This window comes from Lachnellula hyalina (assembly GCF_007821495.1).
Source record: "Lachnellula hyalina strain CBS 185.66 chromosome Unknown contig00047, whole genome shotgun sequence".
In the NCBI taxonomy this organism is placed as follows: Eukaryota; Fungi; Ascomycota; class Leotiomycetes; order Helotiales; family Lachnaceae; genus Lachnellula; species Lachnellula hyalina.
The window spans coordinates 73,413-95,209 of NW_022157161.1; the positions used below are offsets into that span (position 1 = coordinate 73,413).

Here is a 21,797-nt window from a genome sequence, read left to right on the forward strand (position 1 = left end):
AAAGATTCTGGAAATGTGTTCGAATACGCGTCTCCTACCTGACAGATATCTGCACACCAGCTCTACGATACTGACGGACGGCATCACGAGGCCACCTTTGCCTTGATACTTTTACGACGGCAAAGATGCAACGAACAAACTATGGAAACCCTCCTCCCGCAACATCTCCACCACTTCACCATCCAGTCCCTCAACACGTTTCTACAGTCCCCCAGCTAAGATCACCACCTCCTCCTATGCCTCAGCATCAGCAATCGTATGGAAACCCGTACCAGCCGCAGGCGGGTGTGGGTGCGGGGGGGAATAATGCCTTTGGCGCATATGGGGGATTCATAAACGACCCTACTGCGCAGATGGGATTTCAAGTTGGACAGACCGCATTGAAGCATGGAACAGATTACGTAGAACAAAACGTTAGTAACTTGGGAACGATGAAGGAATAATTACTGATACTGAGAATAGTTCAACCGCTATGTCAACGTCTCTGCGCTGAAGCATTACTTCAACGTCTCGAACTCCTACGTCCTTAATAAGATATTCCTAGTTCTCTTCCCCTGGAGGCATAAACCATGGTCCCGCAAGCAATCAATAGGCCCAAATGGTCAGGAGGGATGGTTTCTGCCTCCGAGAGACGACTTGAACAGTCCGGACATGTATATTCCTATCATGGCGCTAGTTACATATATCATTCTGTCCACAGTCCTAGCGGGTCTCCGAGGCGCATTCCAACCAGAATTGTTTGGGTATACAGCAACATGGGCTTTGTTCATTGTTATTATTGAGATCCTAGGTCTCAAGCTTGGATGTTACCTTTTATCCATTTCAAATGATTCCCAACTTCTTGACCTGGTTGCCTATTCGGGGTACAAGTTTGTAGGGATCATTGTCACCTTGGTGATCAGCGAAGTGTTCAACAAAGGAACGGGAACTGGTGGTTGGATGGGGTGGACAATATTCGGATATTGTTTTCTAGCAAATGCTCTATTCCTAGTAAGATGAACAAATGATTCCGAGATATCTTGCTAATTTATCTAGTTGCGGTCTTTAAAATACGTCCTTCTTCCAGAGAACTCCAGCGACGAACGAGGAACAATGCAAACGGTGGCACGATCACAAAAGAGCCGAAGAACCCAATTTCTCTTCTTATACTCATACCCTGTACAACTGATCTTCATGTGGGCGCTTACATCGATGTGAGCTGATATTTGGATGGGAAAACGCATTTTGCTGGCGTCTGGAACTCGGTACAGTTATTGCCCGAGACGGGGTAGATATGGGAATGGCATGATATGAAAAGATCAGGGGGCCGAGGAGCTTGTGCCAAACATAGAGCTTGTACGATAACTAATGAGAAGATATGGACTCCAATATGGTCTCCGTGGTTCTTTTATTAGAGAGGCGATCATACCTCGAAACTGTGCCTTTGAAAATAGTTGGCTAGTGCCCCAAGCGTCCTCTTCGAAGAAGCTGCTTCTCTGCATCTTTTTAGCAGAGCTGGGACGAAAGGTATTCCTCATCTACCAAAGAACTAGTGTTTAAATACAAACGTATTTTTTTCTTTATTTCAGGGGCTTCTAGAGTGCAAACAAACTCCTCTTAGAAGGTACATACAATGATTCAAAAGCGTGTCAGTTCATCTGTTAATTCCTACAGTGTTTTACGGCCTTCTCCACAAAAATACCCAATGCTCCTCATGCTAATTAAACAAAGGCGGCACTCTCACTATGGTTGACTTTTAATGTCCCACGTCGCCTAGTACATTATAAATTGGTGCCGCTTTTCCTATTTACCGCGAGGCTTCTTCAAGTAATAGCGATTTGTTATGGAGACCGCCGTAAAACACTGAGTTAATGGATGAGTATCTGGTCCTTGCTCTCAGGTAAGGAGACGCTAATAAGTTAGTAAGGGTTTTACTGTAAACGTGCAATAAAGCAGGAGGTGGCAACGACGCTTCCACAGCTAAATATTATCAAGAGCACAGGCTACTTAACAATTAGCTCAACCTATCCTTCCTAAATACTCCATTTCATTTAACCTCCACACTCATCCCATCAATAACTCCATCTTATCCTGCATCTCGCAGAAAATGTTAATCGCCTATTCCATCCAGTCAGTATTTTCTTCCTCGTCGCTCCTCAGCTCAAACATACCTGATCCAACTTCCTCTCCCCCTCTCCACGACCACTCAACGTAAAAGCAATACGGAACGCCTTCTCATCACCCGCAAAGCTAAGCAGCTCCTGCATCTTAGACCCTACCGGCGCCTCGTCAAACAAACTCACTGTCTCATTGCCTGCAGCTGGCTTCCAGGAAAGCTCTTTCAGCAGTCCGGGAGCGATGGTGATGTGGTTCACGCCAGCCAGCGCCATGATCTCTTCGATGCACGTAAGACTAGCGGGCAGCACTTGCGTGGTGAGCTTGTGAGCTTCATAGTAGCGCTGTGTTTGGAGGCAGAGGGATTGCGCTTTATTATTGTCGACGAATCTTCCGTTTCGTCAGTATACATCTGACTGAAGAGGGGTTCTAGGGAAGGAGAGTTGAATAGTACCCAGGGTCAAAGTGAACTTTTAGTTCATTGACATAGGGAGCGATATAGTGACATCCGACTTCACCAGCTAGAGCTGCTTGCTCGATAGTGAAGAGCGTTGTGGCCAGTGTGGTGACGCCACTTGCTTGGAGGATTTTGCAGGCCTGGAGACCTTCCCAAGTGCTCGGGATCTTGATGCAGATGCGAGCGGCTTCAAAACCTGGGTCGAGGATCTTGAAGAGTTGGATGATTCCTTTTCATGTGTAAGTTTTGGTACAAGGGAGTCAGTGGATGACTTACTTTGAGCATCCGAGACTGTCTTTTCAGTATCGTATGAGTGGTAGGGGTTTGTTTGGATATGGACGAAACCTGTTACATGCTTGGAGATTCCATATTGGAGCTTGACCATCTAGAAGTAGAGTTAAAACAACTTGCGGTATTGAGTACCGTCAAAGCTGTGGCTTACAGCAATCTCGCCTGCTAATACTTTGCGTGGTATATCTGGAAAAGTTAAAGTGAGTTTCTTGCTGAGGCTGACTGCATCTTCAACCAGTTTCTGGTTGTTTGGCTTCGCAAGCTCGCCATAGGCAATGGCCTGGCATTATTAGCTCTTATGAGACAAGTACAGTCAAGGGCCCTGACTGACTTGATTGGAAGTGCAATCGACGAATTGACCGAGGGTCTTGGGAACTGGTTTGCTTAGCACGTAGAATATGCAATAGATTTAGAATCTTAATGTACCTTCAACGTCCATAGTATCACAGTCCACAATACTGCGTGATTGGAGTAACTGCAACAGCGTTTGAGGAGCCATGATTGATAATTCTGTTTGTTATTAAACCTGAGATGCCGCTATTTCACGCAGTTAAAAGTTCGTTTCAAGAAGAGGGATCCAGAGCAATTATATTTCAGATCCATTCGCTTGGAAAGGTGGATATAAGTGTTAGCTTTCTGTAAGTGCATATGACCACACCTTCACATGCTACGATATTTGGCAGGCTACTCTTTGTTTAGAACTTAGAACTAAATATCTAATATTAAAAACTAATATTACACAAGCTTCTTACCTTTGACTTTCTCCGTAAAATAGAACATGCCATCTATACCAGCCCACCTTTGATCTCCAAACCTCTCTCTCCACCTCCACCTCTCTGTGGGGAAAGAATAACCCCCCACGGAAACTAACCCGAGCCAAAGGCCCACTCACTCTTCGCAACACTTGCCATACCCGTTGGCCTGAGGCCGCGCCCTCACTGACACTTCCCCGGACAACCCCTCAGTGGTGGTTGGGCAAAGCGACGTGAGCACCAAAGCGGAGTGAGCGATTTTCACGTGACCCACAGTACATGCCCCTTAAAATATTTTATATGCATTGTACATACAAACTTATTCACCTAACTTGTCACTAAGCAATTTTTTTTGAACATATCATGTCTATCAGCCGCGGAAAAAGACTATAATCCAGAGGATATGCAGCAGGCTATTGCTTATTATATAGCATATCCGACTGCTAAAAAAGCAGAGGTTGCAAGGCACTTTAGAGCAAGCCGCCTAAAGGAGCCAGAAAGGGGCACACATTCGGATAATGGGCGGAACCAGAGGCTTATAGATAATGCCCAAGAGAGGGCTATCCACCGCTATATCGACCACCAATATGTAGCAGGGCTCTATGCTACTCGTCCGATGATTGAAAGCGCCATTTGGTTTATTATTCGGCAGCATAATCCAAAGCGGCCTCAGATGAGTAAGTGTCAGTGGGGGGCGGCCTCAGGCCAACAAACGGGTAATAGCCCAGGCCCAGCATCTATTCTGCGTCGTATATTCATTCCAATACTTTCTTTCAACATGTGCGTAAATCCATCCATATCCAGAATATGAAGAAAGGGGATTATGATTAGATTGATTCATGGAAGCTACTGGCAGATATTCGGGCCTTCCATGCGATTTGCAACAAAATCTAACCTGCATCTTTGGGCTTCTCCGGGAAAGGGTAAATTCTGGGTGCCGACCGGCTCGCGACTCACGGGATCAAACTAAGGGGGCAGTGGCTTCCGAGACATTTTTAGATGTTGGGTGCGAAGTGCAACAAAAATCTATTTATAAATAAATAACCTCATTTTGGGGCTTGCCTTGCGACGTGGATGCGAGGCTAGCGGCTAGATGCTACAACTAAAGTACTTCTCGTCGGTAATGTGGGAGTTATTGGTTCATACCTCGTGGAATCGTTGCCGTCACTTGTTTGTCCATGTTTCGGTATTGGGCTGCGGCGCTTGACAGCAGCAAGTAGCAGACACTTCCCGCCTTCACTTCCAATAGACCAAGCCGTCCATAAGCCTTCTCGCCGTTCTAAACACATCCGCCTGCAGCAAATGCCCTTTCTCATCAAACTTCGCACCCACCATAAGCCTGCCCGACGGATGACCGAGCGTAATCCCATCAGGATCAACGCGCTCACTCGAGACTTTGCCTTGCACTGTTGATCCCTCGAGGTTCGCGGCAGCAGCAATAGCCATAGCTACCGTGATAGGCACAGCTCTATGCGGCTGGCCTACTGACAGAGCTCTGACTACCAGATCCACTTTCTCCTGCTCAATCGTCTCCCCAGATAGTAACGTATGTGTTTTTGGCCGTGAGACCATAGCAATCTTGGGGATCGAACCAGGAGCAGAAGCTTCGTCTTGACAGAGGCCCATAGCCACAGCTGCTTTTCGTCTAATGGAATCCAGCTTTGACAGCAGAGGAAGGCACGCATCGATTTCGTCGGGAAGTATCGTGCCCTCAATGTCCATGTCCTCCGCTTGTACGAAAACACACGGATTCCCCGCATCTATACACGTAGCCCTGACGCCGTTAAACATATCTACCACATTTCCTGTCGGTAGCAGCTTTCCTGTCTTCGATCCCCTATAACCCACATTAGCTTTCCGGAACTCGATGCCTAGTAAAAGAAAGCCCTCACGCAGGGTCAATAAAACTCAACTGGACCTTCCCCCCCTTCCCCGCAACCCCATCAATTTCGAACCCACCCCCCGCAGCTGCTTCCCCACCCACAACCGCAAACCGCGCATGTATAAATTTCCCCGTATTGGTATTCCTAATCCTGACCGTCACATCACTCTCCCCATCCCCTACATCCACCATCCCATTATCCACAGCAAAAGGCCCCACCGCACTAGTCATATTCCCGCAATTACTCGAGAAGTCTACCTCGGAGTCCCTGATGCCTATGGCAGCGAACGTGTAGTCCACATCTGCAGCAGGGTGCGGGGAGGGACCAATGATGCATATTTTTGAGAGGGAGGAGATGCCACCGCCGAGACCGTCGAGTTGGCGCCCATGGGGATCGGGGGAGCCGAGGATGGAGAGGAAGATGGGGGGCCAGAGGGTAGGGTTGGAGGGGAGGGAGGAGGCGGAGAATATTATAGCGCGGGAGGTGCCGCCGCGATACTGGGAAGTGGGTTAGTTATGCCGGACTGGTGCAGTCAAGAGTAGTTGTAATTGACTTACATAGGATGCAGGAAGGCGGTTCTGACGACGTAGAGGTGTTGAAGTGGATGTTTGTCTGTAGAGGGATGGGAGCAGAGGGATAGAGGATTGGCGATGCCGCACCGGGCCGCTTATTATTTTAGACATTCTCGTTTGATAATCCTACCTCATTTTGAGGGAAATAGGATTGTTGTGTGCATTTTAATCATTGTTGCTGAATGTGAGAACGCGAGAATGAGGGGATCGGCAGCGAGACGTGACTGAGAACCGAGTCGCATTTTGCCTCGGGAGGATCAAGAAGGTTATTTTTTCTTCTTCAATAATTGGTGTTGGGTCCAAGGGGTGAAATTTTCATAAACAATAAGGGTATGTCTACAACTGTAAAAATTTCTGATTCCCAGTCAAAATTGTCCTCACTGCTGTTTGCCAGGCTTGTAGAATATCAATGAATATTGCCACATCTCTGATTCTCCAATGTCTTATACACATTACCAATTAGGTAGTTTTTACAAGCCCTCCCATATATACAGTCATCTACCTTACCAATTTATAAACTCCATAAGACCAAACACCTTTTCCACCCAAGAAGCCCCTTGTTTTCTTTGGCCGTTACCTCCTAATGCCGTAACGATTATATACAAGTCTTTGTATCCCATCAGTCGTCTATGACCATGAACCATGTCACTCCAACGAACAACGCCAAAACGAAAGTCGTCAGGAAACCAGCGCCTACTCGCCCAGCTGTCGTTGCTCCAGTTACTGAGAGGATAGGTGTACCACCGGTTCCCGCCGCGGAGTTGCCTTTACTTGTGCCCCCCGTTTTATTGGTGACAGGTCCTCGTGCCTGTTGGACCAAATTGCTCTGGACAACCTCCAAGGCTGCCATTTGTTGACCAACTCCATAACTTCCATCCCATTCGTCCCCCATTGCCCATTTCATGCCGCAAGTCCTTTTGTTGTCGCCTCCAGAACATTGTTGCGCAGCAGCAGCCGCGCTGGGCCCAAGTTTGGCCATGACAGCGTCGTAAGTCCAAGGGGCGAGCTTGGTCGTTGCAGCCATCCATCTGGCCAAGTACGCTTTGAAGGAATGTTGATCAACGTTGCATTTTCCGGTATTTTCGCATGCCACTTCTACCATGGTTGCATTCTCAGGAAAGAATACATCGGTCCCGTTCAATAAGCCCGAGACACGTTCTTGCCACATTGATGACTCGTTGGTATAACTGTACATGTTGGCAGCACCGAGAAGCATTGCTCCTGCATTATAGGTCCACTGAAGTTTATTCACCTTCGAGCAGTTCTGTGTATCGTCCGATCCATCATAAACATAGTAGTTCTCGTCTATTAAATTGGTAGATTCCATCCAATCCCATGCCTTCACAGCCCATTGAGCGTAGGTGTCGTTGCCAGTGTATCTCGCTAGGCGGGCTGCGAGATTAAAGAAGCACCCATTGGAAATCGAATTCTTGTAATTGTAGCCAATATTGAAAGTAAAGACTTGCCAGCGTAGACCGCCACCGCATGTACTCGTATCCCAACGGACTGCTTGCGTGTTGAAAACACCCTGCGCAAGGGCAAGCCATTGCGGCTGCTTTGCAGGGGGGTCTGGGAACTGTTGTTCGGCTGCCGACATGGCTGCCATTCCCCAGAAGGCTTGATCGTCGTTTCCTGTGGTTTTTGTCTGATTCGGCGTCATGTAGTCCAGGTTAGGTCCAACTTGCCAGAGGAGGGCTTGTGTGACTTCGTCGTTATAGGTCTTGTCGCCCGTATAATACCAATAATCGATCATCGCACCCATCAATGCCCCCGACTCCCACCAATAATATGGTGGCGGTAGGAGACCGGGTGTTTGCCCAGTCAGATTCCCGTTATAATAGACCATTGTGTCGTATGCCAGCTGCGTCGCCGCCTTTTTTATGGAATCTGTTGACTAGGTAAGCGCACAATTGGTCTAAATTGTGTCACGACTTACCTTGCGAGGTCACATCAAGATCTATAGCTTGCGCGACGCGACTTCCAGCAAGGAATGTTGTGGCCATGCTGGCCAAAGACTTCGAAAACCTCATCCCAAGTGAGTGGTGTCCGGATATATCCCCCAAAGAGGGCCGGAAGCGCGGGAATTACTTCCAAGTCCTCCTCTTTCAAGGCTTTGGTAACAAGACTTTGAGGGTTTCGTTTGAATTTCCCCCACGAAACAATGCCCTTTCAACACGCGTTGAAGTGAAAATCCGTTGATACCCTAATGAACCCGCCGCTTTTAGTAGCTTATAATGACGTTGACCATGTATGAAGGCGCTCGTCTATATTTAAAAGGAATGTGATGTTTGCAGAAAAGAAAAAGTTTATAGCGGTCCAGGCTGTCTCGGGAAGAGTTGTGTATAGAAAGACATGAGAATTGACAGAAAAGTTGAGGAGAATTGCTTGAAGGTGGAGATGGAGGAGAAGGTGAAGGTGAAGGTGGGGAAGTTGTATTTACACTACCTGAGGGCTACACTACGAAGTACTTCGTAGAAGCCTAGAAAGAAAGATACGATGCCAGCAACTTGACCGCATCTGGCTTGAGAAGCGGCAAGGCTGAATTAAGAGTGTGGATTAGTAACAATGGAGCGACATTTGTTTGGTCGAGAAAATCCCATTTTCCTTACCGGGTGGAGATTGGAGTCCATCATTGGACAATCTAGAAGCCAAGAACCTCTTTAGGTAGATTCAATAGACCGTCTTGGCAAGAACTCAGGGGGTGGAGGCTACCTTGGGTACTCCTCTAGTAATTCTAATCCGTATTATATCATTACATTACGGAGCACTCGGAGTACGGAATACGAGCTGGGGATGGATCACTTGTTGACCGAGGCTGGCTGGCTGGCTGGCTGAGTGGCTGGTCAAACTGCTCCATGACTGATGCACGTGGAGTTGTGTACCCAGAGCCGTGGTACGAAGGGAGTGAGTGGTACGAAGGGAGGAAAGAACTGGTGGAAATATGTTGAAAGAGAGTTAAACTGTTTCGTGCGACCGAGTCGCGATCGCGTCCAGGGCCAGGCCAGGCAGCCAGGTTAAAAAAGCAGATAATCGTCAGCCACGTTTCTATTCAGCCACACACCCTCACGTGAAATCATTCATGGCGGCGACTGGGACTGGCGAAGGCGAGTATTGCGTACACTCGCAATACTCGGATGAAAGAACTATGAATAGATCTATTTAAATACCGAGTAATCACAGCCCTTGTCCTCATCCTCATCTTCATCCTCTTCTTCATCATTCAATCTTCTGTCTCCCACCAAAGTTATTCATCCGTCACGAGACTACGTACGTTAGGAGACTGTTTCGCTTTAGAGACGCTTGGCAGGCGAGGCAGGGCAGGCCTACCTCTTTCAATCTACTGACTACCACATCGTCTTCCCAACCTCTCCAAACAACTTCGCAAACACCGCAAACACCGCATCCACGAGCTCACAACTGCATCTCCGAGAACAGCGATTTACCTTTTCCATCTGCGTCTTAACCCATCCACAAAATCACAATGGCCGACAGTCGCGAACCTCAATATGACCCTTACATCCCCAGCGGCGGGCAACCTGCCGCCGGAGGAGCCACAGCTGCATCATCACAGCCAGGCACCCAACGAACCGCAGCTTTACAAGCAGTAAGTTTCCCTTTACCTCCCAGATGAGAATTTCCAGACGGTGCGCTACTTCCTGGATGCCGTGGATGGTCGAGCCGGGTACGATCTTGCCAGTCATCAATTGCCGCATCGCCAAGACGACACGAATCACATCGGAATGGCCGATCTTCAACCTGAATGGAAGCTACGGACTTGACAGCATGACATGGCGACGTTGGTATTGCTGGACGAGGTATCTACTCTGTATCTGAGCTTGCGACAGATTGGTTTCAGATTCGTGCAACCCAACACTCTGGCACTGGACGGATAACATCAAGACAAGAGCGGAAGTCATGAATACGGAGCAGGCATCATAAGTGCTGTTCAAGGAGGCATCGAAGGAATATAGAAGGTCGATAACATCGGTCTCCGAAATAGCTCCCATTCCGCCACGTTTCACCCGACACCATTGCCATGGATGGATATTTGGGGAGAACACTGGCTAATACGTCGTTCATATAGCAAATCGATGATACTGTTGGTGTGATGCGCGAAAACATCAACAAGGTCTCCCAGCGTGGTGAACGTCTCGATTCCCTACAAGACAAGACCGACAACCTAGCTGTATCTGCTCAAGGCTTCCGCCGCGGTGCCAATCGGGTACGAAAACAAATGTGGTGGAAAGATATAAAGTGATTAGAAAGCGCCGTGTTCAAAGATCCAGACTGACCCAAAGTAGGATGAGAATGTGTCTTATTGCTGGTATAATCATTTTGCTTATTGTCATCATTGTCCCAGCTGGTAAGCACAATGAAATCAAACTTCGAGATCATTATTAACCTCTTTTAGTTGTCGCAACCAAGCATTAAGAAGTTAGATGTTGAAGAAGGGGAGGAATTGAGAGCGTGTTAGCTTTTTGAAATGAGGCGCGGGGATATCTGATCCTATCTGCATGCGGCACTCGCTGGCTACGAGCGAGCTCGTACATCGATGGTTAGCGATCAAGGAGTTTTTACCTGAATTTACGTTGGTTTCCTTTTCTCGATGGGCGTCACATTCATATACCGTTGGTGAGGGACTGCCGGGCCTAGTATGCAGCTGACGACGCTGAACGCTGGAGTTTGGCAGTGGTCACTCAATGCAGCGGATTGTATCATGTAGAATTTGGAAGGGAATAATGGAGATATCATGACGGGACGTTTGAATGTAGTGACATTTTATCCACGCAACTTCGAAGTGATTCAACAGTAATGAAAGATGAAGCCAAGACCAACGCCAGTCCAGTCCAGTGCAGACAGTACTTGTAAAGGCTCTTCAAAATCATATTTGCGCCTTCGCAGTTGCAGGGCATACACCATGCATTCAAGTAACCCTACTCGTCTTGTAAGTGGTCAGCTGCTGCGGGAAGGATAAAAAATATTTTGCGTCGTGCAGTGCAAAGTCTTTTTTCCTTCTTTTTACGGGGAAATCTTGTTAGGGAAGTGCGGCACCAATCCGAAGTGCGAAATTCGGAGGCCTGATCCACCATGCCACTGATTGCGGACTCATGAATATCCAGAGCGGTACTCGACCTCCGCAAAACGAATTTATATAATCATCCATTGATCTTTCAAGGTATATCTTCTCCCGATTTTCTCTCAATCCCCTCAATTCTTTGTCTCTAGAGATATTGTACAGCCATCGTCACAGGCACTAACATTCTGTCTGCCCTAGTCTGCGTCATTTTCCCACTGCTTATGCCCCCCGCCTTTCTCATGAGATAAACGCGCAAGAACTGCTGCTTGGGCACCCCGATTACAGCTTCGTTGCTCTACAGGAGCTGGAGAAAGATCCTTCCTACCCTTACACTCAAATCTCCACTCATAAACCCTCAAAATGCTGGCCCTACGAACAACAGCTGGCGCTGTGGCCAGAAGGGCACTCACAGCTGCCAGCCGTCTTCCTACGACCTCTGTCCGTACATTGCCAAAAGCTGCTGCTTCTCTGGCATTGATCTCCAGGCGGGATTATTCTGCCCCTGGTTCGGACAACTTTTCGACTCGTTCCACGGTCGTACAACTACTTAGCAATATCGGGTCAAAGAGGGAAGTACAACAGTACCTTTCCCACTTTACGTCCGTTTCCTCGCAGCAATTCGCCGTTATTAAAGTCGGCGGAGCTATCATCACGGAGCATCTCGAATCGCTCACCTCTGCCCTCGCATTCCTCAACCATGTTGGCCTATTCCCCGTCGTTGTACACGGTGCTGGACCACAACTGAACAAGCTCTTGGAGGACGCGGGCGTGGAACCTCAGTTCGAAGAAGGGATCCGGATTACTGATGGCAAGACATTGGCAGTTGCGCGGAAGCTCTTCTTAGAGGAGAACCTGAAATTGGTTGAGAAATTGGAAGAATTAGGAGTTCGCGCTCGCCCAATTACTTCCGGGGTTTTTGGTGCGGAATACTTGGACAAGGACAAATACGATCTGGTTGGCAGAATCAACAAGGTCAACAAGGATCCTATCGAAGCTGCGATTAATGCAGGATGTCTCCCTATTTTGACGTCTATGGCTGAGACCCCAGAGGGCCAGGTACTAAATGTCAACGCCGATGTAGCTGCCGGAGAGCTTGCCCGTGCCCTTCAACCATTGAAGATTGTGTACCTGTCTGAGAAGGGTGGACTTTTCAATGCCGACACAAACGAGAAGATCTCCGCCATTAATTTGGATGAAGAATACGACTACTTAATGTCACAATGGTGGTGTCGATATGGTACAAGGTTAAAGATCAAGGAGATCAAGGACTTGCTTGAGGGTCTTCCAAGAACTACTAGTGTAGCTATTATCCACCCAGCGGATCTCCAGAAGGAATTGTTCACCGATAGCGGTGCTGGAACTCTCATCCGACGAGGAAACAAGTTGGCTACTGCTACCAACGTTTCACAATTCGAGGACCTTCAAAAACTTAAGGATGTGTTGGTCAGGGATCGTGAGGGTCTTGATGCAAAAGCTACAGTTGACAGGTATGTTGATGGCTTGAAATCGAGGGAGTTCAAGGCGTACTTTGACGAGCCTATGGATGCTCTTGCTATTGTTCTACCTCCATCCTCAACTTCACCTCTCGCCAACCTAGCTACATTCACCATCACAAAGTCCGGTTGGTTGACGAATGTTGCGGATAACGTGTTTGCTTCCATCCAGAAAGATCACCCAAAGCTTGTCTGGACTGTCAAGGAAGACGATGAGAACCTGACTTGGTTCTTCGACAAAGCTGAAGGCAGCCTGTCCAAGGAGGGTGAGGTCATGTTCTGGTACGGACTTGAGAACGGCGATGAGGTCAAGCAGCTTATGACCGAGTTCACTAAGCACGGCCGCTCAATGCTCGGTGATGAAAATTTGGAGGCACGCCTTCACCGGGCTGCTAGGCAAGCGTCTAGAGGTTTGAGTGCTTCGACAAACTCTACGCCACAACGACAGCAAGCAAGAGCTTTCTCAACTAATGCTCGCCGCCCCGTTGCAAAGACGTCTCGCACCTCAAGACCAATCGTCTCTTCGTCACGTGGCTATGCTACTACCACTAACCCCAACCCTCCTTTTGGCACCAAGAACTCCTCCAACACGCAGCCGGCAAAGGTTGCCTTGATCGGTGCTAGAGGTTACACCGGACAAGCTCTTATCAGTCTTCTTAACTCCCACCCTCACATGGACCTCCGTCATGTATCATCTCGTGAGCTCGCTGGTCAAAAGCTCAAAGGTTACGAAAAGCGTGACATTACTTACGAGAACCTCACCGCCGAAGATGTACGCCGCATGGAGGAAAAGGGCGAGATAGACTGCTGGGTAATGGCCCTCCCCAATGGCGTCTGCAAGCCCTTCGTCGACGCCGTCAATGAAGGCAAAGGTCCCCAAAACAGCGTCATTGTTGACCTGTCCGCCGACTACCGCTTCGACAAGAACTGGACCTACGGCCTTCCTGAACTAGTCAACCGTTCCGACATAGCAAAAGCAACGCGCATCGCCAACCCAGGTTGCTACGCTACCGCAGCCCAAGTCGGCATCGCACCCCTCGTCCCCTTCCTAGGCGGCCAGCCCACCATCTTCGGTGTTTCAGGCTATTCGGGTGCAGGAACCAAGCCCTCCCCTAAAAATGACGTTGAAAATCTAACCAACAACATCATCCCTTACAGTCTCACAGACCACATCCACGAGCGTGAAATCAGCAACCAGCTAGGCGTCGAAGTAGCTTTTGTCCCGCACGTAGCAGTCTGGTTCCAGGGTATCCACCACACGATCAGTATCCCGCTCAAGCAGAGCATGACGAGTAGAGATATTCGTCAACTTTACCAAGAACGTTATGCGGGCGAGAAACTGATTAAGGTCTCGGGTGAGCCGCCGAGTGTCAAGGCCATTAGCGGGAAGCATGGCGTAGAGGTTGGTGGGTTTGGAGTTCATAGCAGTGGGAAGCGGGTGGTTGTTTGTGCAACTATTGATAATCTGTTGAAGGGTGCTGCGACACAGTGTTTGCGTAAGTTTTCCCCTTTTCTTCCAATACCATTATCATTATCGAATTCAAGTACTGACTAAAATGAATAGAAAACATGAACCTCTCCCTCGGATTCGCAGAATATGAAGGGATTCCGCTCGATTAGAAACGTTGTTTGGGAGGAGTCAAATTTTATCAAAAGCTATTTTTTCTTTTCATATTAGGTTTCGATTTCAGCATCAGATTCGGAGACGTGGCGAGATGGATGGCTAAGGGGAGGGAGTGTTTGTACATAGTGTGGGCTTTGGGTGAAGAAAATTTGAACACATTCCACGAATGTGGGTTGTGCTGCGAGATGCGGTGTAGTGACTTGATTGCGTGCCACATCGTTTTGTAACTTTGTGTTCTCTTGCTTTACGTACTTACCTCACGTTGATGTTCAGTATTTTGATTTCATGCAGCTCGTTATCGATGTTGATAATCAAAGGCGTTTATTCATTTTGTAAAGTACAGTCCTGGCATGCCCTTCTATTCCTTCTAAATATTCACGCTTCTTATCGATCCCTGGAGCCTAGGTGACATACTTCCCATCACAACTTGGGATGATTCAGACCCTGGATATCTTCCCGTGGCTCATATTTTACGAGACTTGACTCCAAACGAGACGGGCGGTTGTGGGTTTTACGAGAAAGAGATTGTCTTGAGAATTAACCGGGCCGGTGATGACATGGGACCTGCTGAATTTCGCAGGAATGGAGACTTTGATATGATTGAGAATCCGTGGAACTTGAATCTGACCGCCGGTTCTCTTGACCTCGCAGCGGTGCTTTGAAGCGGAAGGTTGATGATTGGCTATATGAGGTGGATCTTGAATAAAATGTTCACCTCTTAAAGAAACGCAGATGGATGATAATATAGTCTGAACTGGTTTGACTTTTGGAGGAACAATAGGTGACGGGTTCAACTTCTGGGTAATGAAATATCAACGACAAGCAGTTTGCATACATGTACTGTAGTTCAAAGTTTGAGGCCCTCGAGAAATAAAGCCAGAAACAGGGCGCTCGGTAGCATCGAATTTCAGGGGTTACCCACTAAACTTTCAGTGACGTTCTAGCCTGAAGCAGCATGCCTGCCCCTGATTCGAGGATGAGTTTACCCAGGTTACCCCGCGCCTCTCCGCTCTCTCAACTTCCCCAGAAACCACAATATATGTAGGTTCATCTCCACTTGTTGTATCTTGGAATTCATTCCAATTTGCCCGAGATACCGAACCAGAGGTAAAATAGCAATGATCATCGTGTTGGCGACCTGAAAATTAGGTAGTGTACCTCGTTTCAGTGATGATTAAGTACCTAAGTATAGGTGAAGCTCTGATCTTCAATTTGAACATCAACTCGTGTTTTATTTCCTCCTTTTACCCTTGCCCGCAGTCAAATATATTGTCGTCCCAAAGATCCAGGACTAGTTGGGTGTAGGAGTTGAAATTTCAAAGGATAGCCTCGCTGCTTCAAGTACACCATTGAAGTGGTTGCGATGAGGGTCTGGGCCTCCATACTAACAGTGGCGATCTGCTTAACGCCCGCCTATTCAAAGATTAACCGCAAAGAGGTAGTGCAGAGCTTCAACCCAGTTCGAAATGCGAGTTCCAATTCAACTCCCGTCCAAGTAGGTAATGGCAACTTTGCCTTTGGAGTTGATATAACCGGCCTGCAAACGTTCATGCCATTTGGCACTCTTTCATCTTGGGGCTGGCATAATTTCTCTTTGCCAATAGCACCAGGCCAAACCTCACCGGCAGATTTCACAGGCTTGGACTGGTAAGCTAGACTTTGACTCGGAAGGAAAACCATGCTGATGGGCCGGGACTAGGTGGACTCATGGCAGACTTGTAAACTATGACCAGTCAAATCCCGCAGAACCACTCATATCCAACTGGATGGTACAGAACCCTCAGCGGATCAACCTTGGACGAATTGGGTTTTGGTTTGGCAACGAAACTGTTACTGAGACAGACTTGTCAGATAAATCTCAGACTTTAGACCTCTACTCTGGGACGATCGTCTCTCAGTTTAAGGTCTCGGGATCACAAGTGATTGTCAAGACTTACGTGGACCCAGGTTCTGACTCTGTTGCTATTCAAATCGAATCTGATCTTTTGAAAGGCGGCCAACTGGGTGTATTCTTCGACTACCCGTATTCAGATGTCAACAAATTCGATGCTCCATTTGTCGGAGTTTGGAATGCTACATCACAGCACTCTACTTCACTCCAAAAGAGCCCAAAGCAAGCCCAAATTACCCATAACATTGATAAAACTACGTATTACACAGCGATTCAGTGGTCCGGATACGCTTTGATAAATGGACCATCGAACTCTACTCACCGATATGTCCTCCAGCCAAGAGGAGATTCGAGTTTAGACTTGACGGTTAACTTCTCGCGAAAGAGTAATCAAGCTGGAGACGATGCAAGTTTAATTGCCAAATCATCAGCGGACTGGTGGCAAGATTACTGGGAGACTGGCGCTTTTATTGATCTCACCAGATCAAATAATGAAAATGCCACCGAGCTTCAGCGTAGAATTATACTTTCCCAATACCTTCTTGCAGTCAATGAAGCTGGACAGGACCCGCCTCAGGAATCGGGGCTTGTAAACAATGGATGGTACGGGAAATTCCATCTGGAGATGGTTGTGTGGCATCTGATGCACTGGGGCCGATGGGGAAAATGGGCGTTGTTGAATCGAAGCATGCCTGGAGTCTATGAGCGGTTCCTACCAACTTCTATTCAAAGAGCGCAATATCAGGGTTATACCGGTGCTCGATGGGGCAAGATGAGTGATCCATCAGGGAGGTCAGCTCCCGGAGAAATCAACTCGCTCTTGATATGGCAACAGCCGCATCCATTTTATCTCGCTGAAAACGAGTACAGGACTTTCCCAACCCAGAACACTCTGCAGAGATGGGATGAAATATTGACACAATCGGCTGAGTTCATGGTCTCTTTTGCTTGGTACAACACCTCAACAGGTATGCATCACCTCATTATATTCGCATTGGAACAAATAATGACCTGAAACAGGTTTCTACGACCTCGGTCCCCCAATGTACCCAGTCTCCGAAAACACCCCCCCAAACGCAACGTTCAACCCAACGTTCGAACTCGCCTACTGGCGTTTTGGCCTCACCATAGCAGCACAATGGAAAACCCGCCAACACCTCCCCATCCCCCCTTCCTGGCTGCACGTAGCCCAGAACCTCGCTCCCCTCCCCATAATCAACGACACCTACCCCATCTACCAAGACATGCCAAACATGTGGACGGACGCCACTACAGTCTACGATCACCCCGCCATGACTAGGCATCTACGGCCTCCTACCCCCAACCGCGGATCTCAATCTAACAGTACTGCACAACACGGCCGACAAAATAGCTTCGCTCTGGGATTTTGCACATCTCTTTGGCTGGGACTTCCCCATGCTAGCTATGAACGCCGCAAGACTCGGGCGGCCGGGAAAAGCGGTCGAGTATTTGCTGCATGCTGGTTTTGCGTTTGATGATGTGGGGATGCCGATTGGGGGGCCCAGGGTAGCGACGCCGTATTTTCCAGCGTCGGGGAGTTTGCTGCTGGCTGTGGCGATGATGGCGGGAGGTTGGGATGGGAGTGAGGGGGCGCGGTTTCCGGTTGGGTGGAAGGTAGATGTTGAGGGGTTTGAACCTGCGCTTTAGGTATGGTGGGTGAATCGGTGATAGGATGTGTATCGAGAGGCTTTAAGCACTTGTAATTTCCATGGCCCTCCCACAGCAATATCGCTAAATCTTCGGCGCCAAAGCATAAAATCTATATACTTCTTATTCAATTTTAAGACAATATCTGTCGTCAAACACAACAGGCGCCCACTTGGCCAAGTGGGTCAGAGCAAATTGTGTTGGGCAAGTAGGAATTGTAAAACCCCTTTAATGCAGGCTTGCTAGGGGTTCTCCTGTGGGCAACTTCGGTTGGCCTCAAGGTTTTGCAATTTTTTGGTTCATGGAATGAGAACTTGCAGATATATTGTACACTCGGGAGTTCGCTTATACCTTCTTACACAGTGCTCTGGATTTCGCTCTTTACATTTTCAAAACACCTCTTATGCAAGATACTATTGCCAAGAATAATTCCGTGAAAGCCAATTTCTGGTCTCTGGGTTGCAAAAATGCGAAGATTCATATAAACCACGTGACTGGCCTCGAAGCTCGAAAGGACAAACGGAAGAAGAGAAATAGACAAGCAGATAGAAGTCTCCTGTCTCGCTCTTCAAAGTGCAATTCATTAAAGGATGAGTTCTAGCCCTAAGGAAATGGAGAAAAGGAAAATCCGATAGAAACGAGAGGCGCAGGATAGTTAATAAGAAGGACCATAAAGGGCTGACTCGCTCTACTGTACATACATCCTCACACCTTAAGAACTTTTCAAGGGCAAAATAAAAGGCAGAAGAACATGAAGGGTAAATTTAATGCCTTATCCGTGTCGGTCAGTGTCCCGGCAGGATCGTAATGTACCGGTAAAAGCATTTCAAAAGCCGATGGGAGGGGAGCGACATTTTTAAGTTCATGTTACTCGGTACACATCCCGAAGTCAATGAATGACTACTAGGTAGTGTAGTGTTTAGTACCTAGTGTATGACTTGAATGAAGCGTTTTGATTAATATAGGGGTTGTAAAACTTACCATGCGCCGGATCGGAGAAGGTTTTGGCTCAGATTTACGGAGGTAGATTAGGAACCCCACATCACTGCATACTGTAGATACTCGTACTCGTACAGATCAATTATGTTAACTGCACTATCCTCGGTCACTCCCTACCTACAGTACAGTAGGTACCAATGCCTGTCATTATAGTTACATCTTTACTAGGACTTCAGACCTGCGACAGCCAGATCTAGGTAGATTGTTAGCGTACTGTAGATAGATTGTTATCGTGCTGTTGGCAGTTGCTTGCCAAAATCTCACAACTTCATGACTCGCGGGCCGGGACGTCCAAATCTACCTACTGTACTACCTCATAGGTATACAGATGAAGTCCAACGCATACGGACTCACCAGCATGGCATTCCCCAAAAATGACAGTCCTTCGACTAGTCCCCTAGAATGGGATGGCGCTGAGGTATCGGATAATGATAGCACGGCGGGTGATTCAGATGCTGCGAAGCTTGCGCGTAGGTGACTGTCAAGGTTAAATAAGATGATTTACTGATTCTTCTGGCAATAAATAGAAATGGGATATGCGCAAGGCATGAAGCGGAAATTCTCCGTCTGGTCACTTCTAGGTGTTGGGTTCTCGCTCACGAATTCGTGGTTTGGCATATCGACTGCGCTCGTGACTGGGATTAATTCTGGAGGGCCGGTCTTGGTCGTGTATGGCATTATGCTTATTGCTCTTGTTTCTACCTGTGTCGGTATCTCGTTGTCAGAATTGGCTAGTGCGCTGCCGAATGCTGGGGGGCAGTATTTCTGGGCGGGTGAACTGGCTCCTAAGGGCTATGGCAAGTTTGCTAGTTACCTCACGGGGTGGTTTGCTTGGGCTGGGAGTATCTTCACTTCGGCGAGTGTATCGTTGGGATTGGGTAGTGCTATTGTGGGATGTATACAGCTCACGCATCCAACTCTGTTCGTCACCTAAGCCTCTCCTCCCTCCTCTCTGAATCCTATTAACCATATGAAAGTGAAATCCGCCCCTGGATGGTGGTCCTAGCCTACCAACTCGTCAATGCCTTCGCCTTCATCTTTAACTGCTACGGCCGTCACCTCCCCCGCATCGCAACCTTCACGCTCTGGTTCTCCCTCCTCTCCTTCACCACCATTCTCATCACGGTCCCCAGCACCGCTACCACGCACCAATCCCCCCGTTTCGTCTTCGTGCACTTTGAAAACAACACCGGCTGGGACTCCAACACCATCGCCTTTATCGTCGGCCTCATCAACACTAACTGGGCCTTTGCATGTCTCGACTGCGCCACGCACCTCGCAGAAGAAGTCCAGCACCCCGAACGCACAATCCCCATCGCGATCATGGGTACGATAGCCATCGGCTTCGCCACAAGCTGGCTATACAGCATCTCCATGTTCTTCTCCATGTCCTCGCTGCCCCTCCTCTTCAACACGCCCACCAAGGTCCCGATCCTCGAGCTCTTCCACCAAGCCCTATCGTCGCGCCGTGGCGCCGTCGCGCTGGAGTGTGCGGTAATCATCACGGGCTTGGGCTGTCTGATTGCGAGCCATACGTGGCAGAGCCGGCTGTGCTGGAGCTTTGCGCGCGATGGCGGGATACCGGGCTCAAGCTGGCTGGCGGAGATTCATCCCGTGCTAGACGGACCGCTTAACGCGCATGTGGCTTCTTGTAGCATTGTTGCCGTGCTGGGACTATTGTATCTGGGTTCGCACACGGCATTCAACAGCATGGTGACGGCGTGCATTGTGCTGTTGTACGTTTCGTATAGTATTCCGGTGTTGTGTTTGTTGGTACGCGGGCGGGATAGTATACGGCATGGGCCGTTTTGGGCGGGGAAGTACGGGTTGGTGGCAAACTGGGTGCTACTTGCGTGGACGGCATTTACGCTGGTGATGTATAGCTTCCCACCGGTGATGCCGGTTAATGCAGGGAATATGAATTATGTGTGCGTGGTTTATGTGCTGGTTCTGGGCGCGGTGTTGGTGTATTGGCGGATAAGGGGGGAGAAGACTTATAGGAATAGCGAGGAGAGGTATGAGGAAGTGGCGGGTAATGAGGAGGCAATATTCTAATCACTCAACCATTTTTAAGGGATCGGATTTCTAAAAGAGAATTTCGAGATCTTTGTATACCTCTACTGCGTGTATTTACTATTTATATGAGAACATAAATCAAAGGAAGAAATTATAATTGCATAATTTCTCTACTGATTTTACACAACGTTTGGCTCTATAAGACTTTGACCAGTATACCAAGTATAATGCTTATATACAAGAGCGTAGATATAACCCTAACATACAAAAACTTATAAGAATAAGAAAAGAAAGGTAGATGAAAAGTGAAGGGGAAGTACATTGAGTCTCTAGCTACGCTAAATGCATTTGCATTAATTACAAGATCCTAAATCCGGTAAATTACTTACTCTATATCATCCGTATCATCCTACCTATCTACTCTACCTATCTAGTATCTAGTATCTATCCAATGAATTGAAGCAATTAAAAATATAACTGACCCAGACCAAGGCTCTGCTCTGCTCTGCTCTACAAAACAAGGCAATTAGGTAGAGGCGGGTTGAGTGTGTTTCAGGGCATAAGTGCGGTTGCGGTGAAGCTAGAAACATAAATAGAAGCACAATTAACTAATTCCCCAACCAACAAATCAACCAATGAATACCGAGGTACCTCACTCGGTCAAGGATGCAGGATTCCCTCTACTATATCTCATAGCGCATCCTATACACGCGTTTCTTCCCAGAGCGCATTAATTAAGGACAGTAGGCACTACCTACCGATCGTTAGACACAAGGTGATCCTTCGCTCCTCCTCCTTTACAATACTTGGATTTGAGATAGTGGGGCCTTCCTTATTTCCTAAATAAGCTTTTTCGGACGAGCACCTCGTGCGTGTAAGTTACTTGGTCGAGTAGGTACGTAGGTAGGTATATAAAGAGAAAGACTTTTCGTCATCTATCATTATTATTTCACCATCAATCAACTCAATCAACACTCTCA

General features: G+C 47.9%; 8 protein-coding genes across 8 annotated transcripts; 5 read left to right on the forward strand and 3 right to left on the reverse strand.

The window, feature by feature from the left end:
• Window positions 1-125: 125 nt before the first annotated feature.
• On the forward strand, window positions 126-1,197 carry hrf1 (Protein transport protein; the record flags this gene model as incomplete). Its single annotated transcript, XM_031148578.1, has 3 exons — window positions 126-413; window positions 463-990; window positions 1,036-1,197. The coding sequence occupies 3 exons, from the start codon at window positions 126-128 to the stop codon at window positions 1,195-1,197; spliced, it is 978 nt and encodes a 325-aa protein (XP_031006309.1).
• Window positions 1,198-2,043: 846 nt separating this feature from the next.
• tal (Transaldolase) lies at window positions 2,044-3,341 on the reverse strand (the record flags this gene model as incomplete). The annotated part of the gene is made up of 7 exons (XM_031148579.1): window positions 2,044-2,097; window positions 2,151-2,484; window positions 2,549-2,780; window positions 2,828-2,936; window positions 2,994-3,122; window positions 3,174-3,217; window positions 3,269-3,341. The coding sequence occupies 7 exons, from the start codon at window positions 3,339-3,341 to the stop codon at window positions 2,044-2,046; spliced, it is 975 nt and encodes a 324-aa protein (XP_031006293.1).
• Window positions 3,342-4,830: 1,489 nt separating this feature from the next.
• mii (3-methylitaconate isomerase) lies at window positions 4,831-6,160 on the reverse strand (the record flags this gene model as incomplete). The annotated part of the gene is made up of 3 exons (XM_031148580.1): window positions 4,831-5,431; window positions 5,487-5,974; window positions 6,035-6,160. The coding sequence occupies 3 exons, from the start codon at window positions 6,158-6,160 to the stop codon at window positions 4,831-4,833; spliced, it is 1,215 nt and encodes a 404-aa protein (XP_031006282.1).
• Window positions 6,161-6,668: 508 nt separating this feature from the next.
• Window positions 6,669-8,052, reverse strand: DCW1_8 (Mannan endo-1,6-alpha-mannosidase; the record flags this gene model as incomplete). The annotated part of the gene is made up of 2 exons (XM_031148581.1): window positions 6,669-7,936; window positions 7,986-8,052. 2 exons carry the CDS (start codon window positions 8,050-8,052, stop codon window positions 6,669-6,671), a joined length of 1,335 nt encoding a protein of 444 aa, XP_031006294.1.
• Window positions 8,053-9,530: 1,478 nt separating this feature from the next.
• syb1 (Synaptobrevin-like protein) lies at window positions 9,531-10,480 on the forward strand (the record flags this gene model as incomplete). The annotated part of the gene is made up of 4 exons (XM_031148582.1): window positions 9,531-9,653; window positions 10,134-10,303; window positions 10,351-10,412; window positions 10,461-10,480. 4 exons carry the CDS (start codon window positions 9,531-9,533, stop codon window positions 10,478-10,480), a joined length of 375 nt encoding a protein of 124 aa, XP_031006295.1.
• A 1,006-nt stretch (window positions 10,481-11,486) lies between these two features.
• arg-6 (Protein arg-6, mitochondrial) lies at window positions 11,487-14,239 on the forward strand (the record flags this gene model as incomplete). The annotated part of the gene is made up of 2 exons (XM_031148583.1): window positions 11,487-14,115; window positions 14,184-14,239. 2 exons carry the CDS (start codon window positions 11,487-11,489, stop codon window positions 14,237-14,239), a joined length of 2,685 nt encoding a protein of 894 aa, XP_031006296.1.
• A 1,367-nt stretch (window positions 14,240-15,606) lies between these two features.
• On the forward strand, window positions 15,607-17,802 carry LHYA1_G003615 (uncharacterized protein; the record flags this gene model as incomplete). The annotated part of the gene is made up of 4 exons (XM_031148584.1): window positions 15,607-15,890; window positions 15,943-17,102; window positions 17,155-17,478; window positions 17,507-17,802. 4 exons carry the CDS (start codon window positions 15,607-15,609, stop codon window positions 17,800-17,802), a joined length of 2,064 nt encoding a protein of 687 aa, XP_031006283.1.
• Window positions 17,803-19,159: 1,357 nt separating this feature from the next.
• HNM1_6 (Choline transport protein) lies at window positions 19,160-20,856 on the forward strand (the record flags this gene model as incomplete). The annotated part of the gene is made up of 3 exons (XM_031148585.1): window positions 19,160-19,271; window positions 19,329-19,722; window positions 19,779-20,856. 3 exons carry the CDS (start codon window positions 19,160-19,162, stop codon window positions 20,854-20,856), a joined length of 1,584 nt encoding a protein of 527 aa, XP_031006284.1.
• Window positions 20,857-21,797: the final 941 nt, after the last annotated feature.